Consider the following 12,456-nt stretch of genomic DNA (forward strand, 5'->3'; position numbering starts at 1 on the left):
AGAGTAACTATCTGAATCTATATATAGAGCTGGAGTGTTTCAGATCTGACTGGAGGAGCAGCTTCATTATGTCTGAGTTGCTGCTTAAAAGAGTGCAGAGTAGCTGACCTCGCCAAAGGGGCGGAGTTTAGCAGCTGCTCAGTCTCTTCCCTGTTTCAGTAGGTGTCAGACAGAGAGCCACTCTGCTTAAACCAACAGGTATTTTGACTAAAACCTGTCTCAAACATCCCAATAAGACCTGAGAAAGGTGTCAAATTCTTCATCTGTTCATCAGCAGCGTGTCTTCAGAACTGCAATAAAGATTAAAAAATACAGAAAAAAGTGGCTTTAAAGTTGATTTAAGTGATTAAAAAGTTCATCCGGGCCATGTACTGTTCATTGAAGCTGCTGGTGAGGCCTTTAATGCAACTCTGCAAATCTTGCAAAGCATGATGGGAACTGTAGTCCCCATGTTTGTTCAACTCTCAACATGTCAGTAACCTTCCTGTTGGACTAATATCTTTCATGAACTGATCCTTCCACTACTCTTTTGTTCTTTCTTCCGTATCATCTAGAATCTGTCTAAAGGTCAGAGGTCGCACTTGCTGTGTTTCCGTGGCGATCGGGCAACGTGGCTGCAGCCCGCCCGTCTGGAAGAGTTCCTGCATCTGAAGTGGAAACATCCGGCTGCCCGAGTCGTGGTGGGAAACACCGAAGTGGGTCAGTCTGCTGCTCCTAAACACACACCGACTCACTCGTTGTTGGCTTATTCATTCACTGACTCGCTGTCTGTGTGTTCAGGCATTGAAGTGAAGTTTAAGAACATGGTTTACCCGGTCATCCTGGCTCCGGCCTTCATCCCTGAGCTGAACGCTGTGACTCACGCAGAGGATGGTGAGCATCTGATGTCACTCCTGCAGAAACTCCTGCTGAACAACAAACAGAATAAACAAGACAAAGAAAACAGATTAGGGAACCAAAAACCAATATTTTAGGCCATTTACACCCATTCCTGAATGAAAGACACTGTGCAAATGTGGCTAAAAGTCTAATTTGTGCTCAGGTATTGAGTTCGGTGCAGCGTGTACTCTCAGCCACATGGGAGCGGTGCTGAGGCAGGCGGTGGAGACTCTTCCTCCTCATCAGACTGAGGTCTTCCTCGCCATCCTGGAGCAGCTGCGATGGTTCGCTGGACAGCAGATCCGTAATGTGGCAGTGAGTTCAAGCATCTGTCTCTGATTGGCTACTCTCAAAACCAAGGGGAGGAGAGTTAAAAGTGTGACGATATGATCTAACGGAGCCTCTGGATACACCGGCTCAGTCAATCTTCAGGGAGAAGGTCTCATTGAAGCACCTTCAGCTTTTATTTGTAGTCTCAGTCAGGTTCCTACATCTAATTTCAAGGCTCCCCAAAATCCACCAATTGGGGGGGCAAGTGCTTTAAAATTCCCAGGAAATACACAGCACCAATGGGGAGTGTACAAGAGGGTAATTAAGGTGGCCAATGAGAGGAGACCTTCTCACTGAGCCAGTGCTTAGTTCAGGGGCCGATACATGGTGGGAATTTCCAGCAAACGCATTGGAGGATTTGATGAACCGGATCCAATGGGAGAGTATCAGGAGAACACCCTGAGTGTCAGTGGTTCATGCTGTTCAGGATGTTTTCAGGAAATAGACCGGTCCAGTTCAGCTCAGATTCAGTAAACTGTGTTGAATGTCAGATTCCTAACAATCCTGTTTTCAGGCTGTGGGGGGGAACATCATGACTGCCAGTCCAATATCAGACCTGAACCCCGTCTTCATGGCAGCCGGCTGCAAACTCACACTGATGGACAAGGGTAACCTTCATTTAAATGTCACAAAGCTGCATGCCTGGATGTAAAGTCATGAAAATGGATGAAGTCCCACAGTTATGTTTGAAGAGGCGTTTCATTTACCTTTAATCCAAAGTCCAAACTGTCAGTCTGTGTTTTTGCCTGTAAACGCTGGTTTTATAATGTTGCATCACAGCTTGTGCAACACTCAGATATCAGTGTTTTCTTCTGCTGATGAGGGCTTTTAACTCGAGGTACGAGGACGACACCTGAGATTGTGAAGATGGGAAACAGTAAACGTACAAATTAACCATGACCTCTGACGTCTCTGTCCATCAGACGGCAGTCGTGTGGTTCAGATGGACGATGGTTTCTTCGTGGGTTACAGGAAGACGGCTGCGCGCCCACAGGAGGTCCTGCTCTCTGTGAACGTCCCATACAGCAAGAGGGTCAGTACAGCATTCAGTGACCACAGTCTGTGACCAAGTTACAACAGAAAACATCTAGCGCTGGCCGCCAGTCACACACCAAACACTCTCAGTCCTCTGGAACAAAGGTGGAGCAGCTCAGTTCATCCAGCAACATGGAAACCAGATAAAACCAGTGAAATTACCAGTTAAACCAGTGAAATTACCAGTTAAACCAGTGAAATTACCAGTTAAACCGGTGAAATTACCAGTTAAACCATTGAAATTACCAGTTAAACCAGTGAAATTACCAGTTAAATCAGTGAAATTACCAGTTAAATCAGTGAAATTACCAGTTAAACCGGTGAAATTACCAGTTAAACCATTGATATTACCAGACAAAACCAGTGAAATTACCAGTTAAACCAGTGAAATTACCAGTTAAACTAGTGAAATTACCAGTTAAACCATTGAAATTACCAGTTAAACCATTGAAATTACCAGACAAAACCAGTGAAATTACCAGTTAAACCAGTGAAATTACCAGTTAAAACCAGTGAAAATACCAGTTAAATCAGTGAAATTACCAGATAAACCAGTGAAATTACCAGTTAAACCAGTGAAATGACCAGTTAAACCAGTGAAATGACCAGTTAAACCAGTGAAATGACCAGTTAAACCAGTGAAATTACCAGTTAAACCAGTGAAATTACCAGATAAAACCAGTGAAATTACCAGTTAAACCAGTGAAATTACCAGATAAAACCAGTGAAATTACCAGTTAAATCAGTGAAATTACCAGATAAAACCAGTGAAATTTAAATCAGTGAATTTACCAGTTAAACCAGTGAAATTACCAGTTAAACTAGTGAAATTACCAGATAAAATCTGTGAAATGACCAATTAAACCAGTGAAATTACCAGTTAAAATAGTGAAATTACCAGATAAACCAGTGAAATTACCAGATAAAATCAGTGAAATTACCAGTTAAACTAGTGAAATTACCAGTTAAAATCTGTGAAATTACCAATTAAACCAGTGAAATTACCAGTTAAAATAGTGAAATTACCAGATAAACCAGTGAAATTACCAGATAAAATCAGTGAAATTACCAGATAAAATCAGTGAAATTACCAGTTAAACTAGTGAAATTACCAGTTAAACCAGTGAAATTACCAGATAAAACCAGTGAAATTACCAGTTAAACCAGTGAAATTACCAGATAAAACCAGTGAAATTACCAGTTAAATCAGTGAAATTACCAGATAAAACCAGTGAAATTTAAATCAGTGAATTTACCAGTTAAACCAGTGAAATTACCAGTTAAACTAGTGAAATTACCAGATAAAATCTGTGAAATGACCAATTAAACCAGTGAAATTACCAGTTAAAATAGTGAAATTACCAGATAAACCAGTGAAATTACCAGATAAAATCAGTGAAATTACCAGTTAAACTAGTGAAATTACCAGTTAAAATCTGTGAAATTACCAATTAAACCAGTGAAATTACCAGTTAAAATAGTGAAATTACCAGATAAACCAGTGAAATTACCAGATAAAATCAGTGAAATTACCAGATAAAATCAGTGAAATTACCAGTTAAACTAGTGAAATTACCAGTTAAACCAGTGAAATTACCAGTTAAACTAGTGAAATTACCAGTTAAACCAGTGAAATTACCAGACAAACCAGTGAAATTACCAGTTAAACTAGTGAAATTACCAGATAAACCAGTGAAATTACCAGATAAAACCAGTGAAATTACCAGATAAACCAGTGAAATTACCAGATAAAACCAGTGAAATTACCAGATAAAACCAGTGAAATTACCAGATAAAACCAGTGGCGGGTCAGTAGGTCAGTGGCTATGATGTCATAACCAGACTCCATAAAACACTCCAAATGTATAATTTTAACAAAGACATTTAAAGGTATGTTTGATTTGAGCAGATATTACAGTGTTGAAGGAACACAACAATAAGACCTGCTGACTAACCTATAAACTGAAAATGACCGGGACGGACCCATAAAACCATCACCACCATCCGATTTAACCCAGCTGCCCGTCAGTATCGTTCTTCAGTCACTTTGCGGCACCTCGTTATGTTTTCTGTTACAAACTAAACGCAGTAACCAGGTACTCCAGGTTACTTCCTGTCACCTTCCCAGACCTCCAGCAGCTCCTCGTCCACCATTTTCTCTCCACAGACTCAGTTCGTCTCCGCCTTCAAACAGTCGCCTCGGCGTGAGGATGACATCAGCATTGTCACCGCTGCAATGAGCGCCACCTTCACTCCTGGAACTGATATTGTGGAGGACTTGAGGTTGAGTTATGGCGGCATGGCGGCGACAACTGTGCTGGCCAAGAGGACGGCGAGCAGACTCCTGGGAAGGTAACACGAATGCAGAGATTGAGGATGAAGGGAGGAGTTAAGGAGGGAGGTAATACTGTGTGGTGTCATGCAGGTCGTGGGGGGAGGAGCTTCTGCAGGAGGCTTGCTCCTCATTGGCTGAGGAAATGACGCTTGACCCCACGGCGCCAGGCGGCATGGTGACGTATCGGCAAACGTTGGCCCTTAGCCTCTTCTACAAGTTCTACCTGACGGTGCTGAAGAAGCTCAGATTGCAGGTTTGTTCCTGTCAGATCTGACACCTGACGATCGTCTCTGGAAACTGATTTCGTGGTTAATTTAAATCTGTGGTTACGCCATCAGGGCGTGAATGTGCAGGAGGTCGGCTCGGAGTGTGCGAGCGCAACGGAGATTTACCATCCACAGACGCCATCCAGCGTTCAGATCTACCAGGTACAAGAAGGCAGGCGGGGTGTGACATAACCAGAGTCCCTGTCCAGGTGTAACGCTCTGCTCCTCCTGTAGGCGGTGCCAGAGGGCCAGAGTCAGGACGATGTGGTGGGACGTCCCATAATGCACCTGTCGGCCATGAAACAGGCCACAGGTGAGGCCATTTACTGCGACGACGTGCCGTTGTATGAGAACGAGCTCTACCTGGCGCTCATCACCAGCACCAAGGCTCACGCTCGAATCCTGTAAGATACCTGCACCTCCCACACCTGCACCTCACACACCTGCACCTTACACACCTGCACCTCCCACACCTGCACCTCACACACCTGCACCTTACACACCTGCACCTCCCACACCTGCACCTCCCACACCTGCACCTTACACACCTGCACCTCCCACACCTGCACCTTACACACCTGCACCTTACACACCTGCACCTCCCACACCTGCACCTCACACACCTGCACCTTACACACCTGCACCTTACACACCTGCACCTCCCACACCTGCACCTCCCACACCTGCACCTTACACACCTGCACCTCCCACACCTGCACCTTACACACCTGCACCTTACACACCTGCACCTCCCACACCTGCACCTCACACACCTGCACCTTACACACCTGCACCTCCCACACCTGCACCTGACACACCTGCACCTGACACACCTGCACCTCCCACACCTGCACCTCCCACACCTGCACCTTACACACCTGCACCTCCCACACCTGCACCTCCCACACCTGCACCTTACACACCTGCACCTCCCACACCTGCACCTTACACACCTGCACCTTACACACCTGCACCTCACACCTGCACCTCCCACACCTGCACCTCCCACACCTGCACCTCACACCTGCACCTCACACCTGCACCTCCCACACCTGCACCTTACACACCTGCACCTCCCACACCTGCACCTCCCACACCTGCACCTTACACACCTGCACCTTACACACCTGCACCTCACACCTGCACCTGACACACCTGCACCTCCCACACCTGCACCTCCCACACCTGCACCTCACACCTGCACCTCCCACACCTGCACCTTACACACCTGCACCTTACACACCTGCACCTCACACACCTGCACCTTACACACCTGCACCTCCCACACCTGCACCTCCCACACCTGCACCTCCCACACCTGCACCTTACACACCTGCACCTCCCACACCTGCACCTTACACACCTGCACCTCCCACACCTGCACCTCACACCTGCACCTCGCCCACCTGCACCTCACGCACTTGCACCTCGCCCACCTGCACCTTACACACCTGCACCTCCCACACCTGCACCTCACACCTGCACCTTACACACCTGCACCTCCCACAACTGCACCTGACACACCTGCACCTCCCACACCTGCACCTTACACACCTGCACCTCCCACACCTGCACCTCCCACACCTGCACCTTACACACCTGCACCTCACACCTGCACCTGACACACCTGCACCTCCCACACCTGCACCTCCCACACCTGCACCTCACACCTGCACCTCGCCCACCTGCACCTCACGCACTTGCACCTCCCACACCTGCACCTGCACCTCCCACACCTGCACCTCACACACCTGCACCTCACACCTGCACCTCACACCTGCACCTCCCACACCTGCACCTCGCCCACCTGCACATCACGCACTTGCACCTCGCACCTGCTCCTCGCGCACCTGCACCACACACACCTGCACCTCTCACACCTGCACCTCTCACACCTGCACCTCTCGCACCTGCACCACACACACCTGCACCTCGCACACCTGCACCACACACACCTGCACCTCGCACACCTGCACCTCGCACACCTGCACCTCGCACACCTGCACCACGCACACCTGCACCTCGCACACCTGCACCACACACACCTGCACCTCTCACACCTGCACCTCACACCTGCACCACACACACCTGCACCACACACACCTGCACCTCTCACACCTGCACCTCTCACACCTGCACCTCTCGCACCTGCACCACACACACCTGCACCTCGCACACCTGCACCACACACACCTGCACCTCGCACACCTGCACCTCGCACACCTGCACCTCGCACACCTGCACCACGCACACCTGCACCTCGCACACCTGCACCACACACACCTGCACCTCACACCTGCACCACACACACCTGCACCTCGCACACCTGCACCTCGCACACCTGCACCTCGCACACCTGCACCACGCACACCTGCACCTCACACACCTGCACCACGCACACCTGCACCTCGCACACCTGCACCACACACACCTGCACCTCACACCTGCACCACACACACCTGCACCTCACACACCTGCACCTCACACCTGCACCACACACACCTGCACCACATATACCACACCTGTCCAGTCTCACCAGGTGTGTGTGTGTGTTCCAGCTCTGTGGACACGTCGGCTGCTGAATGTCTGCCTGGTGTCGTCTGCTGCCTGTTTGCTGATGACGTTCCTGGTAGCAACGCCACCGGGATCCGACAGGACCAGAGCGTCCTCGCTGACGGAAAGGTGCGCTTCTGTTAATCTGACCAATCAGGCGCCTGTGTGGTTCAGACCGATGACGTACGTATCTGTGCAGGTCACCTGTGTGGGTCACATCATCGGCGCCGTGGTGGCCGACACTCAGCTTCACGCTCAGAGAGCTGCCAAAGCCATGAAGATACAGTATGAAGAGCTGCAGCCTATCGTCACCATCCAGGTGAGACCAGACACACCTGACCTGCTATGGATCAATCAGGGCTGGATAATCCCAGCCGGACTTCCTGAGCCACATTCTTACCTGTGACTAAAGGCTATTGTTGGTTTGATTGACAGGAGGCCATTGCTGCTCAATCCTTCTATCAGCCAATCAGAACCATCCAGAGTGGAGACCTGGAGGCGGGGTTTAAACAAGCTGACCACATCCTGGAGGGTAGGACTGCGTGTGTGTGTCACAGCAACCAGAGAGATACGCAGCAACGCACGCCTGATTACGTGCAGATTCTATTTCACGTGTCACAAGAAGCTGCGTACGAAAAAACCCAAAAACTGTATCAAGGTTACTCTTTCTCTGTCCTCGGTGAACTGATGAATCAGTCTGTGTCTCGTATTGGGTCAGGTATTGGGTCAGGTATTGAGTCAGGTATTGGGTCAGGTATTGAGTCAGGTATTGAGTCAGGTATTGGGTCAGGTATTGGGTCAGGTATTGAGTCAGGTATTGGGTCAGGTATTGGGTCAGGTATTGGGTCAGGTATTGGGTCAGGTACTGGGTCAGGTATTGGGTCAGGTATTGGGTCAGGTATTGAGTCAGGTATTGAGTCAGGTATTGGGTCAGGTACTGGGTCAGGTATTGGATCAGGTATTGGGTCAGGTATTGAGTCAGGTATTGGGTCAGGTATTGAGTCAGGTATTGGGTCAGGTATTGAGTCAGGTATTGGGTCAGGTATTGGGTCAGGTATTGGGTCAGGTATTGGGTCAGGTATTGAGTCAGGTATTGGGTCAGGTATTGGGTCAGGTATTGAGTCAGGTATTGGGTCAGGTATTGAGTCAGGTATTGAGTCAGGTATTGGGTCAGGTATTGAGTCAGGTATTGAGTCAGGTATTGAGTCAGGTATTGAGTCAGGTATTGAGTCAGGTATTGAGTCAGGTATTGGGCCAGGTATTGAGTCAGATATTGGGCCAGGTATTGAGTCAGGTACTGGGTCAGGTATTGGGTCAGGTATTGAGTCAGGTATTGGGTCAGGTATTGAGTCAGGTATTGGGTCAGGTATTGGGTCAGGTATTGAGTCAGGTATTGGGTCAGGTATTGATTCAGGTATTGGGTCAGGTATTGGGTCAGGTATTGAGTCAGGTATTGGGTCAGGTATTGGGTCAGGTATTGGGTCAGGTATTGGGTCAGGTATTGAGTCAGGTATTGGGCCAGGTATTGGGTCAGGTATTGGGTCAGGTATTGAGTCAGGTATTGAGTCAGGTATTGGGTCAGGTATTGGGTCAGGTATTGAGTCAGGTATTGAGTCAGGTATTGAGTCAGGTATTGGGTCAGGTATTGGGTCAGGTATTGAGTCAGTTATTGGGTCAGGTATTGAGTCAGGTATTGAGTCAGGTATTGGGTCAGGTATTGAGTCAGTTATTGGGTCAGGTATTGAGTCAGGTATTGGGTCAGGTATTGAGTCAGGTATTGGGTCAGGTATTGGGTCAGGTATTGGGTCAGGTATTGAGTCAGTTATTGGGTCAGGTATTGGGTCAGGTATTGGGTCAGGTATTGAGTCAGGTATTGGGTCAGGTATTTGGTCAGGTATTGGGTCAGGTATTGGGTCAGGTATTGAGTCAGTTATTGGGTCAGGTATTGAGTCAGGTATTGGGTCAGGTATTGGGTCAGGTATTGGGTCAGGTATTGGGTCAGGTATTGAGTCAGTTATTGGGTCAGGTATTGAGTCAGGTATTGGGTCAGGTATTGGGTCAGGTATTGGGTCAGGTATTGGGTCAGGTATTGGGTCAGGTATTGGGTCAGGTATTGGGTCAGGTATTGGGTCAGGTATTGAGTCAGGTATTGAGTCAGTTATTGGGTCAGGTATTGATGACTGAGTGATTGTGTCTCAGGTGAGATGCACATCGGAGGTCAGGAGCATTTCTACCTGGAAACAAACGTCACTCTGGCTGTTCCCCGAGGAGAAGATGGAGAGATGGAGCTCTTTGTTTCCACTCAGTCCACCACTGACACGCAGGTAATTCATAATCCTGAAGTAGCTGGAGCAGTTTCTCTGCATCACCCTGAGACGGGATGTTCCTGATTTTATTACGAAGGTGAAAGAAGGCAGAAACCTGCTTTATATGTGAGTCAGAGGACAGATCCTGGTCAGAAATAACTCCTCACTGTAGGAGAAGCCAATTCAGAGTAAACACAATAAACTTCTGCTACAAACAAAATGGACCGGACTCAGTGAATAATTCCCTAAATTCAACAATTAACCTTCTAATACTGGCTCAGTACCTAATGAAGAACCTCCTGAACCCTGTAATCCCTACAGACCAGTGAGCAGTGCTGGCCATCATGTCTTTGGGGTCATCAGGTGGGAACCTCCTTTCATCAGTGTTTAGTTTAGTTGGGTCCACAGAACCTCCAGGAGGCTGGACAGCGATCCCTGGTGTCCCAGAATCACTTCCCTAATGCCAGCCATCACTGCTCCACCCCTCCAAAAGCAGCGTTATTATCAGCTGCCCCAGCCTCTCACCAGCTGCACACCAGCCATAGCGGGTGGGGATACAGACCCTGGTTCAGGGAGGGGGGGTAATGAAAGTAAAGAGGGGGTCAGAGGTGGAGGCAGGACAAGACACACCAGCAGATTAAGGCCAACTCACCTAAAATGGCCGCCTGGTTTCAAAAGGCTCACCTGGGCAGCACCCTCCACTTAAATACATCCTGGATTTCTTCCTTGCTTCTTCCAAGAGTCTGTTTACCCTAAGTGCCCCCCCTGCTGGGCCCTATTTCCCTCACACTCTGTCCACTTACACCCAACTCCCTGAATGAGACAGACTTTGCAACAGATCCTCTACATCCTGCTTCCACTGGACAGATCCTAACTTTCCATCCTCGCTGCTCTGCTTCTGCCCCCAACTCCACATACCTAAGCTTTTTCCTTTCATATGCTTCTGCTACTAATGCCTCCCAAGGAACAGTCAGCTCTATGAAATTGACTCTAATTCTACTCATAGACCACAACACTATATCAGGCCTTAGGTTTGTAGAGGCTATTTCCTGTGGAACAACAAGCTTTCCTCCTAAATCTACCTGCATCTCCCAATCCAAGCATCCTCTAAGCTGCCTTGCCTCCTTATTGCCTTATTAACTTTCCTCCCTTCTTGAACAAACTGACTTGTCAGTCTCTTCGGAAATACCATCTAGAGTAACTATATAACTAGACAATTTCTCCCTGAAGCGCTCAGGTCCAAAGAGAACAACTTCAGTTTGTCTGAATTTAGAAGCAGAAAGTTCTGAGTCATCCAGGTCTTTATGTCTTTAAGCCTGTAGTCTGACCAACCTATTGGTTTCATCTGGTTTCATAGATAAGTACAGCTGAGTATCATCAGCATAACAATGGAAATAATGTTCATCGTGCCTCAGTCTCAGGTGGCGAGGGCGCTGGGCGTCCCGGCCAACAGAGTGGTGGTCCGCGTGAAGAGGATGGGAGGAGGCTTCGGGGGGAAGGAGAGCCGGTCGACCCTGTTGTCCACCGTGGTTGCCGTGGCAGCGAACAAGTACGCGTGTTTATTGAACCTCTAACCCCTGAAAGTACAAAGTCAGCAGCAGGTTTCTGTGTTTCAGGCTGAAGAGGCCCGTCAGGTGCATGCTGGACAGAGACGAGGACATGCTGATCACAGGAGGACGACACCCCTTCTACGGGAAATACAAGGTAGGCAGTGCTGCCTGGTCCATTTAGCGCTGTGTGGGCGGACTGTTGCTGCAGAGCTCTTTGTCTTCTCCCCTGCAGGTCGGTTTTATGAACAGCGGTAAGGTTGTGGCTCTGGATGTGTCCTACTACGGTAATGCTGGAAACTCCATGGACCTATCTCTGGCAGTGAGTAGCATCTGCAGCCACGGTTCCTCTTCACGGCGTCACACTGTATACTGATGACGCAGTTTTGTTCGTCCAGATCTTGGAGCGCGCTCTGTTTCACATGGAGAACTCGTACAGCGTGCCCAACGTCCGCGGCCGAGGCTTCCTCTGCCGCACCAACCTGCCGTCCAACACCGCCTTCAGGGGCTTCGGGGGACCACAGGGCATGATGGTGGCAGAGAGCTGGATGACAGACGTTGCTCAGAGTCTGGGCCGCTCAGCAGAGGAGGTTTGTATCCAGCAAACAGCTGAACTCTGGTGGATGAGCAGCGGCCAGTCACTGTTTCTGTGCTCAGGTGCGTCGGTTGAACCTGTACACCGAGGGTGAGCTGACGCCGTACAACCAGATCCTGCACGGGCTCACTTTGGATCGCTGCTGGGAGGAGTGTCTGTCACAGTCTGGATACAGGCAACGCCGAGCTGCGATTGACTTGTACAACAGGTAAGAATGGACCAGAGTTTCTTCACCCTTTCAGTGCCAAAGTTATTTAAAAAAGATTTGCAAAAGCTTAACACTGAATTCTGAACACATTCAATAACATTTCTATATTAAGTTATTTAAATTTATTACTCTTGTTGACCTTTAAAACAGGTGCAGTTGTGCAGAACAGGTGCAGTTGTGCAGAACAGGTGCAGTTGTGCAGAACAGGTGCAGTTGTGTTGAACAGGTGCAGTTGTGTTGTGTTGAACAGGTGCAGTTGTGTAGAACAGGTGCAGTTGTGCAGAACAGGTGCAGTTGTGCAGAACAGGTGCAGTTGTGTTGAACAGGTGCAGTTGTGCTGAACAGGTGCAGTTGTGTAGAACAGGTGCAGTTGTGTTGAACAGGTGCAGTTGTGCTGAACAG

At 48.8% G+C, this 12,456-nt stretch overlaps 1 protein-coding gene across 1 annotated transcript in view; it reads left to right on the forward strand.

The window, feature by feature from the left end:
- Nucleotides 1–12,456, forward strand: part of LOC140288919 (xanthine dehydrogenase/oxidase-like) — a 29,608-nt gene that overhangs the window by 6,155 nt on the left and 10,997 nt on the right. The window contains exons 9-26 of the mRNA XM_072379225.1: nt 555–699; nt 781–873; nt 1,043–1,194; nt 1,724–1,817; nt 2,133–2,242; nt 4,412–4,596; nt 4,670–4,832; nt 4,918–5,007; nt 5,080–5,249; nt 7,404–7,527; nt 7,598–7,717; nt 7,834–7,930; nt 9,598–9,722; nt 11,120–11,253; nt 11,321–11,408; nt 11,487–11,573; nt 11,650–11,841; nt 11,909–12,054. Coding sequence (XP_072235326.1) covers nt 555–699; nt 781–873; nt 1,043–1,194; nt 1,724–1,817; nt 2,133–2,242; nt 4,412–4,596; nt 4,670–4,832; nt 4,918–5,007; nt 5,080–5,249; nt 7,404–7,527; nt 7,598–7,717; nt 7,834–7,930; nt 9,598–9,722; nt 11,120–11,253; nt 11,321–11,408; nt 11,487–11,573; nt 11,650–11,841; nt 11,909–12,054 — 2,315 coding nt within the window. The remainder of the gene's footprint in view (nt 1–554; nt 700–780; nt 874–1,042; nt 1,195–1,723; nt 1,818–2,132; nt 2,243–4,411; nt 4,597–4,669; nt 4,833–4,917; nt 5,008–5,079; nt 5,250–7,403; nt 7,528–7,597; nt 7,718–7,833; nt 7,931–9,597; nt 9,723–11,119; nt 11,254–11,320; nt 11,409–11,486; nt 11,574–11,649; nt 11,842–11,908; nt 12,055–12,456) is intronic.

The sequence above is a fragment of the Leuresthes tenuis genome, unplaced genomic scaffold (assembly GCF_036924035.1).
Source record: "Leuresthes tenuis unplaced genomic scaffold, fLeuTen1.0.hap1 SCAF_1, whole genome shotgun sequence".
Lineage (NCBI taxonomy): Eukaryota > Metazoa > Chordata > Actinopteri > Atheriniformes > Atherinopsidae > Leuresthes > Leuresthes tenuis.